The sequence below is a fragment of the Aquarana catesbeiana genome, linkage group LG03, assembly GCF_042186555.1.
Source record: "Aquarana catesbeiana isolate 2022-GZ linkage group LG03, ASM4218655v1, whole genome shotgun sequence".
Taxonomy (NCBI): domain Eukaryota; kingdom Metazoa; phylum Chordata; class Amphibia; order Anura; family Ranidae; genus Aquarana; species Aquarana catesbeiana.
Genome location: NC_133326.1, coordinates 344,713,795 through 344,730,290, shown reverse-complemented (window position 1 = coordinate 344,730,290; position 16,496 = coordinate 344,713,795). Strand labels below are relative to the sequence as shown.

At 42.0% G+C, this 16,496-nt stretch overlaps 1 protein-coding gene across 1 annotated transcript; it reads left to right on the top strand.

Annotated features, from left to right (window-relative positions):
- The first annotated feature begins 14,843 nt into the window (after window positions 1–14,843).
- Window positions 14,844–15,155, top strand: LOC141134556 (histone H4-like). Its single transcript, XM_073624047.1, has one exon. It carries the CDS (start codon window positions 14,844–14,846, stop codon window positions 15,153–15,155), a length of 312 nt encoding a protein of 103 aa, XP_073480148.1.
- Window positions 15,156–16,496: the final 1,341 nt, after the last annotated feature.

The window sequence follows — 16,496 nt, the reverse complement described above, 5'->3', positions numbered from 1 at the left end:
TGTCAGGCTTTTTTCTTCTGATTTTTATATGATAATCCTTACATTAACACTTTTATTTTGTAGGATGACAACACTCACTCACCATACTGTATCTATGTTGTAGCAAAGTTGTCACCTAAGGGGAGGAAACGTGTTGACTACAGAGCACATTTTATCTCATCTCATCTCCATAACATAAACAAGAGGTGTTCTGTAGTACCCCCAGAGAATTGGAGATGATGCTCACTAATAACACTTAGCAGAGGCAAAGTACACAGGAAGTTATCAGCTAACAAGTTTGTTGGCAGTATCAACAGGTATTTTTGCATTTATTTTAAATGTAACAAATGCCTTTAAGGGTATATTTAATAGAATAAAAGGGAGCAAATATGAGAAGTTGTGGTCTACACATATTTATATGTACAGAATAAATCATGGAGAATGGAGCCCTGTGTTAATGGCCACAATAGCTGTGCAGCCCTGTGGACTCAAGTACAGAGAACTTACGAATGGTGACTTCTCAAATTTCTACAAATAATTATAACTATTTTCCCTGCACAATTTCCTGTGTACACAGCACTTAACAAAAGGTAATTTGAACCTGCCAATAAAATATGTAAAATAAATTAAATAAAGATTTACAAAACAATAAAGCTCTTCATCATTTTACGATGTGAATTTGCATTTCTGCTTTTGCTGCATAGGATAAGAGAAAAGAAGGGCGCTTCTGGATAGCTGTATCTGACAGAGAGAGTATCCACAAAGGAAAATTTTAATTCTCGCTGATAATCGTCTGTATAGGGCGCTGAGAAAAGCAACCACTCTAAAATAAACAGGATAAAAAAGAAAGCGCCATTAAGTGCAGCAGCATTTAGACTTTTAATTCACCAAAGGGTTTAAAACACTTACTAGAGGTAGAAGTATAAGAGACTCATCGTGTGTATATTGAAGTCCAGCTTGGGGGATAGTTCTGGGAAGATCAGGTTAGCAGTAGATGTTGTCAATCCAAACTGTCCAGCAGAGGGAACCGCTTGATCCAAAGCCAGGAGAAATAGCTGTGTTGGGGTGTACCAGCATGGGACCCTGGGCTCCTCAATGATGTCACTGGAAGTGTGCCCAAAATCAGCGTGGAACGCACAGGTCGGAAGTAAAGTCTATATTGCGGGACACGTTTCAGAGCATCTGATAGGCTGATAGTCTATCCAGGGTTCAATATTTCGTCTCCCACTGCAATTCCAATAACATGGGTCTCTCCTTCACCTCCGTCACAGATAAAGACAGTCTAGCCTTCCTTGAGCTAGAATTATATCATGTAGGCAATCAAATACATGCTCAAAACTATACCAAACCAACAGCAGGCAATTTGTTTCTTCATTATAACAGTTGCCACCACCCACGGTGGCTTAACAATATCGCTTGAAGCCAATTTTGAAAAGTAATTGCACTCAAGCTTCTGACTTTCAAAATCATTGCACAACTCTTAAGGCCAAATTTCATGTAAAATGTTTCCCAACAGACATTATTGAAGCAGCATCCTCCCGCTACAGTGATAATGTTCATGTTCCCCACCGTATTGCCCAAACAGAGACCAACGGTATTCGTTTCATCATCCAGTTTCACTCTGGTTATAGGCAGATGGAACATATTATTAAAAAACTTTGGCCTCTACTGCAACAGGATCATCATCTCCTTTCAGTTCTGACCGATAAACCTTGGTTTATATATAAAAAAAGCTTCTAACATCAAAAGCAAAGGGGCACCAAGTAAATTAAAGCGTAAACCTCCACCCCCTGGTAGCTTCATTCCCACTTTCCTGGCTCTCACTGGGATGTTCCAGTGTCGCAAACCCCTCTGCAAGACCTGTCACTTTGTCCAACATGGACAAAAAGTATTTAAGGTAAAAGGGAAAATCTATCCCATTAAAGAATGTTATACATGTTCATCTGAATATGTGGTTTACTGCCTCACATGTCCCTGTGGCCTCTTTTATGTGGGACATACGATTAGAACTCTACGTAAATGTTTTGGTGAGCATTGTCACCTTATCACAGAGGGTATTGACCAACATAGTGTGCTTGGACACTTTCTGTCACATCATCAAAAGGTTTAAAGGTGTGGGTTATTCAGGCCATGCCCAGAGATCTCCCTCTGGCCGAACGGTTCAAAAAACTTTGCCATAAGGAGACATACTATATTTATTCCCTTGATGTTTTATCACCTGGGATCAATGAGGAACTGGATGTGAACACGTTATTATAATTTATGAATTAAAAATAAAAATTGTATTTTTTTTTTTAGAATACCCCCCGCTATTTGTATATTATATCCCCCCCCCCCATCCCGCCCCTGCTTCCGGTGCTAATATGCTTCACATGCATACAAAACCAAAATTCATATCTCTAATACTATTAGCACACACCCCAACACAGCTATATCTCCTGGCTTTGGATCAAGCAGGTCCATTTGCTGGACAGTTTGGGCTTACATCTACTTCTAACCTGATCAGGACTATCCCCCAAGCTGGACTCCATTATACACATGATGAGTCTCTTATACTTCTACCTCTAGTAAGTGTTTTTAACCCTTTGGTGACAGTCTAAATGCTGCTTCACTTAGAGGCGCATTCTTTTGTATCCTGCTTTTGCTGCATAGCAGCTTTTTTCAGACTTACAGTGAGTCAAAAGACAAAAGAACACTCATTGATTAAACAGTCAAATGCCAGTTTTGAAATAATAGTATTATGTATATGATACTATTTGATTAGTGTTCATTGAATCATTTATATTTATAATTCGGACAAAGAGAAGATAATGTTTAGCTGGAAATGACATGATTGCATTTTCAAAGTAATTACAGAATTTAATTTGTTCCTTACCCATTGCATAAGCAAGCATTAAATACAGATATGGCAGTATAGACAAACCATGTAGGCGCAGGGATTTCTATTTATAAGTCCAGTAGCAGGTTTGCTGAATAATTTGGCCATGCCCTTGAGATGGTGCTGGTTTCTGTTTAAGAGGAACTTTGTAAAAAAAGTGAATCTGGGGATTGATCACTGCAGAATAGAAAGTAAGTAATCTTGGAAGGCATAGTGCAATTTTTTGTCTACATCGTGAAGCACATTCACATCTGTGTGTTGTGGTACTCTGAAGGTCAAGTGCGTGGGTCATATTGGATATGTGCATGGGGGGGGGGGGGGGCGTCATTCAGAACGGATAGAATCACACCACAAATCACATATACCATGCTTTATAGTTTATGGACAATACATGTGCATGCATAGCTGTGAATCCAGCCTTGATGCAGATTGCTTCAATATGCACATAGCGATGCTAATATTCTTGAATGCAGAAATGCCATGTTCACATCAGTATTGTAAGTTATTTTACGCACTTACATGAAATTTTATAGTAGGTGAACCAAGACCATTCCTGGCCATTCTGCTCTTTGACATGAAATATCAAAAAACTCCTACTGAAGATGAATGAATGAATGAAAGTTAAAGTGGGCCCTCCCTCAACACCTAAAAACGCTGAAGCTTGCAGCTCTGCATGCTGATATTAAATCAGCTTATAGTTCTTTAAGAAATTAAATATTGTCTATGGTACTTACAGTACATAAACTTTGTTTCCACTTCCTTTCTCTGAGGCACTGGTGATGTAGTCCCAGACTCACAGATGCTCCTAGAAAGGCTGTGTCACTAGTGCCTTCAAGGTAATTATTACCTGATTTTGTACAAATGACGTACAAGATCCAGAGTGAATGTGTTATTCTTTAATAGCAAGCTGAACTAGATGCACCACATGTGCTGCACAAGATCTGACACAGCTTGTTTTTTTCCTATAACAAGCCTATCCAGATTTCATACAGCTCATGTGCCAGACCCAGCAGCTAGCTATTGAAAAATCACAAGCTGTGCGAGATTTCAAATGACGCATGCAGGAGATCTGGTGAAATTTTGTCTGTGGGCTACCCCAGGGAAACAGCAAGATGAAGCCAGTCCCCAGTAATGTTATTTTTAAAAACTATGGTGCAGGCTGGGGCACAAGGGGAACATATCCACTAAGAATGGGACAAACTTTGACAACAAATGGGCAACAGCATATGTTAGTGTACTCATTTGCCTAATTACTTGAAGGTAGCGTTGGCAGTTTTTTTAGGAGGAGGGGTAGGGGAAGTCCACTATAACAGCATTTGAAGTGCATATACAATGCACTATACAGTATATGTGTTCTACATTTATTTCAGAGCATATGGCTGTACACAAAGTACCCTTCTGAAACATACACACAGAAAAATCATGTATACAGTGTACAGCTTATGAAAAAATCATATTGATACATAGAAAATGCTATTAAGTTGTTCATGCATTTTTATGAGCATAAGTGTGAATACCCTAATGCCCCGTACACACGATCGAACATTGATCGGACATTCCGACAACAAAATCCATGGATTTTTTCCGACAGATGTTGGCTCAAACTTGTTTTGCATACACACGGTCACACAAAGTTGTAGGAATTTCCGATCGCCAAGAACGCGGTCACGTACACCACGTACGACGAGACTATAAAAGGGCAGTTCAGAACCAAGCGTGGCACCCTTTGGGCTCCTTTTGCTAATCTCGTGTTAGTAAAAGTTTGGTGAGAGACGATTTGCGCTTTTTCAGACTCGTGGCTTTCAGATCGTTTTCTGCTGTTCAGTTTGTGCTTGTGGGTTTGTATCTGGTCTTCAGTGCATGCAGTGAGTTCGTATTTGATTCTTCAGTGTGTTCTTGTCCGCTCGTTGCTGTTTTTTAGGTCGCTCTTCACAGGCCTTGCTGTTCTTCAGTGCGTTCTGTTACTTCGTTCTGAGCAGCCGACCGTTTTCTAGCCATGTTGCGTATACGTACTCCTCGTAGAGTTCGTGCTGTGTGGGGGCTTGGTGTTGGGGTCCTTACCTTGACACAAGTCCAGTCCATGAACAGGGTGGGGAGGAGTTCATGGACCAAGAATTGGTTGCTCCAGCGTGACCAGTTCTGTCACATGCCTTTGCTCTGTGAGATCCGTGAGAATAATCCTGATGATTTCAGGAACTTTCTCTGGTTGACGGACCCCGTATTTCACCGTTTTTTGGCTTTGCTGACCCCTTATATCAGCAGGCAGGATACCTGCATGAGGCAAGCCATCACTCTGGAGCAGAGGCTAGTTGCCACCCTGCGGTACTTGGGGACGGGGAGAAGCCTGCAGGACCTCAAGTTCTCGACAGGCATCTCCCCCTAGGCTCTGGGGATCATTATCCCAGAGACCTGTTATGCCATCATTCAGGTCCTGCAGAAGGAGTATATTAAGGTAAGATTTTTATCCTTTAACATCACATTTTATTGTATTTAATGTTTGCTAACCCTCCCTCCCCCCCAACTGCTAACTCAGCTGATAACAATCCTCTATCTGCTGACTTTGGCAAACCCATACACACTATACCCACCTCTTTAGTGGTCAGATTTATGGATGAATTCCCCAAAGCATATAGTGCAAGGGCCTGCCTGAATACTTTCAAATGGTACTGTTTGAAGTTTTTGTATCCTATTATTATCTTGATAGGTAATAGCAGAATGTAAAAATGTGCTAAAATGTGTACAGTGTGTATTTATCTCTTTGTATTATGACACTTCTTACCTGTCCAGTGGGCTGCCAATAGTGTAAAGTAAGGAGGGGCTGACCAAAGTAATACACATTATTTAGGCATTCATCTTTTAATGAAGTGGAGAGGGTTACCTGTCCAAAACATCTCCCCCCCATAAAATTTTACAAATGGCCCATGAGGGGGGGGGGGGGGGGTCTGATAGGTGGACCTTATACCTTGGTCTTTAAATACTCCCTAAAATAAATGTTATACTGATGTTGGACAAGAATGTTTGTGTCTAATCTGCTTTCCATGTTTATGTGCAAAAGGAATAATTTATTTTTCTTGTTTGACTCCACAGTTTCCTTCCACATCACAGGAATGGCAGACTGTGGCCTCCCACTTTGCCCAGCAGTGGGACTTTCCTAACTGCGGAGGGGCAATTGATGGGAAACACGTCCACATCGTCCCACCACTCAACTCAGGGTCATACTATTACAACTACAAGGGGTTCAATAGTATTTTGATGTTGGCGGTGGTGTTGGCTACTTATGAGTTCCAGTATGTGGACGTGGGGAAGAATGGCTGGATGTCCGATGGAGTCATCGCCCAGACGGTGTTCTACAGGCGTCTCCAGAATGGCAGCTTGGACTTGCCACCTCCAGAAGACAATGTGGAAGGACTCCCATTCGTCTTCGTTGCGGATGAAGCGTTTGCCCTGGGGGACCATCTTATGCGGCCATTCCCTATGAGGACCCTCACCAGAGGGTTTTTAATTACCGGCTGGCCAGAGCCAGAAGAGTGGTGGAGAACACGTTTGGAATCATGGCCAGCCGGTTCTGCCTATTTCTTACACCCATACACATGGCGGAGTATAAACTGAATCATATCATCCTGGCTTGCTGTATTCTCCACAACTTTTTAAGGCGAAATTCTGCCAACTATGCTGCCTCAGTTGGGCCTGAGGCCGGAATTCAAGTAAATGAACCACCCCTGACGGCGCTTGAGGCTGGCCGTCCTGGCTTGCCCCCCCTGAGTGCCCGTGAGGTCCGTCTTAGATACCTTGATTACTTTGCGGGTAGGGGGCCATCAATATGCCAAATGTAAAGAAAAGAAATGCGCTAAAATATATAAATGAATATACATGTGATGCAATCATGCAATCATATTTAGGAACTCCTCTAGGGAATTCATATACCAGAAAGATTGCGAGCTAATGTGATGATCAAAAATATTGTCAAAATATAGTGATGTCCATACACGTAAACGTGAATCAAAAAGTGATGTCCATATGATTTACATGGGAATCAATATGCATATGATTTTGACTGGAAATAGTCCCAAAGGAAAGCCCATCAATAAATACAACAAGAACTCGGTGGTGAACATGGAAAAGACACCCCACTCAGTGATCCGCCACCACATAGATTTTGCGCTTACCACAAAGCAAGCAATAAAAAGCCTGTAAGCCGTCCAAGCATGGGAAGTCCAGCTGATGTATACTTGACTGTATGTAGCGTGGCTACGAAGATACAGCAGGGAACCCAAACACTCGACTCAAAGGCATGTGGATAAAAGAAAACTGGCCATAGTGTAAATCTGGCAGGATTGTTTATTTAAAAAAGGTAGAAAACTTACATAAGCAAGGTATAAAACAGCAAGTCGCCGGCCGGCATAGCGAGTACCCGTCTACAACAGAATGGCAATGACGTCAGAGCGTCAACCTCCCAACCTCAGGGAGGTTGACGCTCTGACGTCATTGCCATTCTGTTGCACATCATTGATGTTTTTCTGGATGTTTTCCAAGTCCCTATTATACCCCATGACCTCCCCGATCAGGATCTGTGCACTTTCACTGGTGAAATGACCTGGATCCACAACATCACGATCACCTAAAAATATAAAAACAAAAACACAACATGTATTATAATTCTGCCGGCATCCATCTCTTACCTGAGCCTGTGGTCACCTGTTGTGGTGACAATTTCCACCACTTCTCCTTCCTCCTCCTCCTGTTGGCTTTGGGGGATTTCTCCTTCTTCCAGAGGTGGGGGGTCTGTTGTCTCCTCTGATGAGGGGTGTCCTCCGAGTCTTTTCTCCCCTATGTAAAAAAAAAAATAGGTATACTTAGCACACAGATATTTTATGGCAGAAATAGTAATATGAAACATTGCTTGGAAGTGGGGTACAATTGTCTGTTTTGACAGAGTTACAAGATGAAGAAATATTTTTTGACTTTGTCAAGCTTGAATACTTACCTGTTTTATACAAGCTTCTTCCAGTGTCCAGATGTGTAAACAGCTGCTGAGTGTCCTCTCCTTACACAGAATCTAGTTTGCATTACATTCTAGTTACCAACCCATCTAGACACCAAATTATTTTAAGAGAAGTAGGCTAGCAAAAATGTATTCAAATGCATATGGCCAAAACAATGGTGTTTTCTATGCCGAACGAACAATGTTTCATACGAACGAACAATGTGCCCATGAACATGAAAGTTGCCATTTTAAACTGTACAACAGTAAAGAAAAACACATGGAGCAGCACAAACGTAAGGAAAATAAAGAATAGGAACACAGCACAACTACTTACTTTTTTGCAGCACTCTCCTGATCCTTCCGTACTGCTCGTGCTCCCTTAATTTGAGGTCCAACCACCGCTTCCTGAGTTGATCCTTGGATCGTCGTACCCCGAAATTCTTCTGCAGACTTTTGACCACTTTCGCCATGATCTTGGCCTTTCGGACATTGGGGCTTGGGTAAGGTCCATACTTCCCGTCATAGTCAGCCCTCTTCAGTATGTCGACCATCTCCAACATCTCCCCAAAGGACATATTTGAGGCCTTAAATCGTCTCTTCCGGGATCGGGACGTTTCTGGCTCCAGGCTTTCCTCCTCCTCCTCGTTGCTGTAATTAGCACGCACCTGTTGTGTCTCCGCCATGTGCTCTTCCCCCACTGCGCCGAACGAGAAGGGGCGGGGAATAGACTAGAAAGAACGTCAGGGGCGGGCGGAGTTTCACGCATGCGCAGTGTATATAAAGCGTAACACGCGTGCGTAGTACGTACGATCTGTGAGCGGAGGAAGGAGTATCGGAGGCGCCGATCGTGATAATGAAGGTAAGATCTAAACTTGGGCTTATACTGCTTCTAGATTGAGGCCTATATTGTAACAAGATTAGGAGACTTTAGCCTGACATTAGGGTTTGTCTTGTGTCTTGCAGATAAAATGGATGGCTTCAATGACCACAACTTCCTCCCCCTAGTCATAGACAAATACAGGGAGCTGCCCTGTCTGTGGCAGGTGAAACACCCACAATATAATAATAAACAAAAGAGGCAGGCAGCGCTGGAGAAACTGCTGGAGTTGGTGAAGTCGGTGGTCCCCACGGCAACCGTCCGCTATTTAAAAGCCAAAATTGGTGGCCTGAGGAGCACTTATCTTAGGGAGCGCAAGAAGGTCACGGATTCCCAGAGATCCGGAGCTGCAGCAGATGACATTTATGTCCCCAGGCTGTGGTACTATGAGAAACTGCGATTTCTGTCAGACCAGACTGGAGTCAGGGAATCCCTCTCAACCCTTCCTTCCACTCTTCCTTCCACCCTATCTTCCACCCCAGCTGAGGCTTCCAACGTCCAACCTGGGACTTCCAGCCAGGAAGAAGTGGAGGAGCCCAGCTGGAACCAGGTATAGCATTCTTCTGCAGATTTCTTGTCAATAAATAAATGATGTTTACTAGATGTTATTATTGATTACTAACTGCTGATTTCATAAAGTGTTTTACATATCAATAGACAGTAGTGGGCACCAAAAATAGGGACAATAATAAAAATGCTGGGCTCAGAATGATAGTCTGTTATATTTGTTAACATTCAATTTGCAACAATCATGAGGTGAAAATTGTGTGTGATTGATGAAGAAAAAACTAAAACTATGTCCCTTTTTCATACACAGGAAGACCTCAGCCAGGATGAGGCTCTGGAATGTGGCACACAGGAGGAGGCTGTGGAATGTGGCAGCCAGGAGGAGGCGGGGGTTAGTGGCAGCCAGGAGGAGGCGGGGCTAAGTGGCAGCCAGGAGAAGGCCGGGCCCAGTAGGAGCCTGACAGAATCGCAGGTTCCTCCCCTCCGCTTTCCAACCAAAAGACCCAGGAAGGGGAGTAATGTACAGGATTCAGCACTCAGGCTGATTCAGGAAGCTTCTGTGTCCCTCAGAGCCACCCCCACTCCTGAAGAGGCCTTTGCCTGCATGGCTGCCACCAAACTGCAGGGCATGCAGGAGGGTCAATGTGTGAGGACCTTCTTTACAAAACACTAACTAAGGGGGTGAGGGGCGAAATCACACACAAACCCACCTGTGTGAGTTGGACCATCCTCCTCCTCCTCCTGCCACAACTCCACCACCACAGACACAGTGTGGAAGGAAGTGTGGAAGGAAGACCAGAGAGTGATGACCTGGGTTCAGTCTGGTCTGACAAAAGATGCAGGCTCTTGTATGACCACAGTCTGGGGACATGTATGTCATCTGCTGCTGTTCATGATCTCTTGGAACTCTGGACCAGACTGCACTCCCTTAGATATGGACTCCTCAGGCCACCAATTTTGCTGTAAAAGAATTGATGTGTGCCCTGGGGGCCAAAGGATTTGCCAATTTCTGCTGTTTCTCCAGCGTTGCCTTCCTCTTTGTTTGGTTATGAGCCCTTAATAAAGGAATTTATTGTTTCAATTATACTCGCCTATGTGTGTTTTCCTTCAAAAAGGACACTTTGTTTGTGAGGAGGCAGGTACATTTCAAAAATACAATGTGAAATTAACAAGAGACACCAACACCAAACAACCTCCTTGAGATTAAATAATACAAGATAATAATGGTGTTGTGGTAAATTGACACACAAAACACACCCAAAAATATTCTGGAGTAAAATAAAAAAAATGAAAAAAAAAACACGATCAGGCTTGAAAAAAATACAAACCCAAAACAAATCAAGATATATTGATGAAATCACGATAAATAAGGAATAAAGAAGTTTGTGAGAAGTCTGTGTGAATATCAGCAGCAAAACTACTTCATTCTTTTAGCATTAAAAAGAAGAAAAGAGTGCGCTGCACTTTTCGCTGCACAATTTTCAACATTGCAGCCTGACGAAAGTGCTATATCCATTCCGAACGCTAATTTTACCAGGCCGAGCAGTTCCGTCTCGGAATTTCTTCTGAGCATGCGTGGCACTTTGTGCGTCCACACACGGTCGAAATTGACGCGATCAGATTTTGTTGTCGGAAAATTTTATAGCCTGCTCTCAAACTTTGTGTGTCGGAAAATCCGATGGAAAAAGTCCGATGGAGCCCACACAGGGTCGGAATTTCCGACAACAAGATCTGATCGCACGTTTTCCGTCGGAAAATCCAACCGTGTGTACAGGGCATAACTCTTCAAAGTCGGTTGATTGGGACTGCTGTCAATGTCCAAGCATATCTAGCGAAATACAAATACAATTACTAAAGCACACACATAATCAATGCTATAGATTCAACAGACATAACAACTTGGTTGATACATTGGTTATCAATTATGGGAGCCAAATGCTGTTAGTTCTCACCTTGAGGCCTTAAAGTGAAATGAAACAGTGGTTTAAAAAGAATCTATTCAAGTATGTATTCTTAACGCTAAAGAGACCATTCATTTCAACAACAATCTACCCACAATATATGTGCATTTAATGTATTTTATACATTTATGCGTGTGTATACATTCTTTAAAAAATAGCCAGTAAAGCTATATCCCTCAACTTCTTACAAATTGGCCAGTGGCAAAATGGTTTAATAATATAATTTCTAAGCTTGAGGTCCACACTGCATTGTCTTATTGTTTAAAAAAATGTCAAAACAGAGTGCAGAAAAAACACTTAAAAACCACAACTCCACATTACCTAAACCCCTCCCATATCCCCAATTATTCCCAATATATTCAGAATATAGACTTCAGATAAGTGTTTGGTAAAAATTGACCAGCATCAAGGAACTACATGAGCACTTACATAGGCAGAAAATAGAGAGAAGGCAGGTTTTAACTGGCAAAAAAAATAGATTGTGTTTGTAAACAATAGCTACAAATGTTGCATATTGACTGGACAGCAGGGGCGTTGCTAGGTCTACAAAAGATCTGGGGCTAGAGCCCATAGCAGCGTAGTAAAGAAAGTCATACGCTTGGGCGGGCATACACATGTATATACAGTAATATACGTGTGGGTGTATATATATCCCCAGAGAGCCCCCCCTTACATCACCTTACATCAGGGTCCCCAGAGAGCCTCCTCCTTACATCAGAGTCCTCAGAGAGCCTCCCCCTTCCATCAGGGTACCCAGAGGGCCCCCCACTTACATCAGGGTTCCCATAGAGGCCCCCTTACATTAGGGTCCCCAGAGATCCCGCCCCTTAAATCTGGGTCCCTAGAGAGCCTAGGCCTTAAAATCAGGGTCCCCAGAGAGCCTCTCCCTTACATCAGGGTCCCCAGAGAGCCCCTCACTTACGTAAGGGTCCCCAGAGAGCCTCCCCTCCCCTTGGGGGACCCCTGCAGAGACTCAGGGCTATTGGCCTCAGATTCGGGGCTATAGCCCCAAAAGCCACCCCCTAGCAACGCACCTGCTGGAAAGTAAATTAGCAACTTGGTTAGGCCACAATTTAAGAGTGAGAGGTGAGGCACATTTTATCTTAAATTACAAATTAGAGGGTATTTCCTGAGAGGAAATAGCCACAAATATTGTACAGTGGCTGGGCGGTATATACTGTATGCAGCTTGGTTAGGCTGCAATTTAGAAGACAGAGACAAGGCAGATTTGATCTTGAAATAGATAATATAATGTTTTATCTGAGAAACACTAGTCAAAAATTTTGTACAGTGACTAGACAGTTTGCCTGGGCTGCAATATAAGAGGAAGAGAAAAGGCAGGTTTTATCTTGAAATATGAATTAAAGTATATTATGTAAAAGACAACAGTCACAAATGTTTTTGAGTGCTAGAGCATTGGAGTAGGACACAGACTTTGGGGAGCAACACAGGATTTACCCTGCATAAAACATTAGAAATGTTTACCTGAAGTTGAGTTGCAGAAACATTGTGTGTCACCTTTACAGTGCCAGAGCACCAGAATCCTATTCAGAAGATTGAATGCATGTTGATCATTTGATGAGATCCTGCCACCTCAAGGTATAGGGCAAAGAAGTTCTTAAGCAACATCTCTGCAAAGTGTCATATTTTGGGCTCACTCTACTATGATGGCAGTAGATCAGCCATTTTATCTTTGCCTTGGGATCCAATAGGATGGGCATCTTTTCACAGACATTAGACCACATCCGCCACAAATTGCCTGTAGCAGAGGATTCCGGGTCCTTGAAATTGCTGAGGACAACACTGTCCACAATAAATTCACTCCTTCCACTTACAACACTCAGGATTTTGGAGAAGTGAAACATCCCCCTTGAAACTTGCCACCTTTCCTCACCAGCACCTCAAATCTCCTCCTTGTATTCCACCTTAGCCTCCAGCTGCCTCTGCCTCACAGGGCGGGAGGCAGTAGGCCAAGGTTCCTATTGGTCCTGAGATAGCAACAAGCCCTCCTCTTCTTCCGCTTCTGTGCCTCCAGTGCCTGGTATATCAGCTCATGTAGATCTTTTTATAGTACTTTTTATGGCAATCCACTTTGTGTAGTAAAAACACTTTTTGTACCTAACTCACATATATTCTGTATTTAACTGTATATGAAGCTTTGGGTCATAAAAGCAGCTGTTCAAACTCATGTTTACAACAACTGCAAATACTTTTTTCTTTATGAGAAGATACTATGGCTTTGCTATAAATAGCTGCATTTTGAAATATCACACAGTACAGTATGGCTTCATTCCATTGCATTCCTGCCTGAGGAAACAGTAAAGGAAGTGTTTGTGACTATGTCCTTACCTCAACTCCATTCTAACCAACACCCTATAGTAGTGACAAATAAAACTAGAAACTTTAAGAAAATATGCAGTTTGCTTGTAACCAACAGAATTCTGCTATGTTTATGTTGAATCAGGTTGTTCATAAGCAGAGAAAATTTAAGGCTGCATCCAAACATAAAAAGAAAGGAAAACATGCTAACATGAAAAATTAAGCCAGCAGTATCCAATGTGGGTATGTTGCATAGCATTCTACGAGTTTATGGGTAACCTAGCTCTGAAATAACAAAGTTAATCTTATCATAGTTTTCACTTTAAAAAATATATCTACTGTTGTGAAAAAAACATTCATTAGGCAGGAAAAAAATTCTACATGTGATGGATGATATGAATTAATTTAGTAATTGACCCTTTTTTATTTCTTAATTTACACTACACATTAAAGGTGATCTCTAGGCATAAACCCAATATACCACCAAACCTTCCCTTTCGCCTGTCCTAGCAGTAATTTTTTTTTTTAACTTGTTCCTAAAGTGAGCAAATTTCTATGTGGCATCATTACCAGGATTGTAAAAATCTTGCAGAGGCAGCTGCAGAGAGGAGGATGCAGCAAGGTGACCTACATCAGTTTCTATTGATGTAGGCACACCCCTTAGAACTACATCTCCAGAGAGTTCCTTACCTGCACATAGTGGTTGGGTAAGCTCTTGGTAGTCAAAGCAGCAGCACTGAATTGCTGGGAAAGAAATATTTGTAATCATGTGGAGAGGGACAGCAAGCAGCATAGGTGGAGTCAAGTAGTCCAGCAGAAGAGAACTTAAACTGGGCTGACAATGTTCTTTGAAATTTCAATATAGCAGAGGCAGAGTGGTCAGCCCAAAATAGAAAGTTAGGAGCTCAAATAATCTATGGTGCAGTCACCAGGTATTTTCTGTGCCTTTTTTGAATTTTTAAAGAATAATATATGTATTATAAAGGTGTTTTAGATTTATCTGGCCCACACTTAATGACAGTAATGACTGAAGTAGTAGTAGTGACATCATTTGCATAGTTTCCCATTATCACTATTCAACTAAATCACTCAACCAGCAGATTTAGCATTGTTCTGCTGGGATCTTCTTTTCTTCTGCCACCACTTGGGTCCTGCACCAACATGTTTTTGTGTGACATCATTGGGAGGCTGGCGACGCTTCTGGGTTCAGCTAGCGGGCCTCTTGATGGCATACCCCTCATCCCTTTCTGAATGAAAGACTAAGCCTCCAGAAAGCAATTTTTGTTTAGCAAAGGGGAAGTAATGAAGTTTCTTCTTTGCAGCAGAAAAAGATTTGCAATGTCTGGTCGTGGTAAAGGAGAGAAGGGTTTAGGCAAAGGAGGCGCCAAGCACCACAGAAAGGTACTCTGGGAAAACATCCAGGGCATCACACAAAAACCCCATCTGACGTTTGGCTCACAGAGGGGTGTCAAGCGCATCTCCAGACTCGTCTATGAGGACACCCGCGGAGTGCTCAAAGTCTTCCTAGAGAATATAATTCGCAATGCCGTCACCTACGCCGAGCATGGCAAGAGGAAGACCGTCACCGCCATGAATGTCATCTACGCTCTCAAATGCCAGGGGTGCACTCTCTATGCATTCAGAGGATAAATCCTAACGCCCCCCTACTCCTTTCTTATATCTATATCCCTCCCTTTAAATTGTGAGCTCCACGGGCACCCTTCTATTCCTTCTGTATTGAACTGTATTGTAATTGTACTGTCCCCCCTCTACATTGTAAATCGCTGTGTAAACTGTTGGGGCTATATAAATCCTATATTATTATAATAAAAATAATAAAAGTAAAGAAATAGAAAGTGCAATGCATAGCTGTGTTGCCCCCTAATTATGTCCAAATCTAAAATGTTCATTTTAACCACTTCAGCCCCGGAAGACTTGACTGCTCAATGACCAGAGCACGTTTTACAATTTAACAGCAATTCTGTACCCAAACAAAATTTATGTCCTTTTTTTCCCCACAAATAGAGCTTTCTTTTGATTGTATTTGATTGCGTCTGCGATTTTTATTTTTTGCAATATAAACGGAAAAAAGACCGAAAATATTGAACAAAATGATATTTTCTACTTTTTGTTATAAAAAAAATCCAATAAACTCAATTTTCGTCATACATTTAGGCCAAAATGTATTCAGCCACATGTCTTTGGTAAAAAAAAATGCCAATAAGCGTATATTTATTGGTTTGTGCAAAAGTTATAGCGTCTACAAACTAGGGTACATTTTCTGGAATTTACGCAGCTTTTAGTTTATGACTGCCTATCTCATTTCTTGAGGTGCTAAAATGGCAGGGCAGTACAACCCCCTCCCCCCCCGATGACCCCATTTTTTAAAGTAGACACCCCAAGGAAATTGCTGAGAGGCATGTTGAGCCCATTGAATATTTTATTTTTTTGTCACAAGTGATTGAAAAATAACAAAAAAAACTAAAACTACACAAAGTTGTCACTAAATGATATATTGCTCACACATGCCATTGTTATATGTGGAATTACACCCCAAAATCCATCATGCTGCTTCTCCTGAGTATGAGGATACCACGTGTGTGAGACTTTTTGGGAGCCTAGATGCGTACAGGACCCCGAAAACCAAGCACCGCCTTCAGGATTTCTAAGAGCGTAAATTTTTGATTTCACTCCTCACTACCTATCACAGTTTAAAAGGCCATAAAATGCCAAGATAGCACAACCCCCCTAAAATTACCCCATTTTGGAAAGTAGATACCCCAAGCTATTTGCTGAGAAGCATGTTGAGTCTATGGAATATTTTATATTTTGCCACAAGTTGTGGGAAAATGACAAACTTTTTTTTGTTTTTGTTTTTAATTTATTTTTTTGCACAAAGTTATCACTAAATGATATATTACTCAAACATGCAATGGGCATATGTAAAATTACACCCCAAAATACATTCTGCTGCTTCTCCTGAGTATGGGG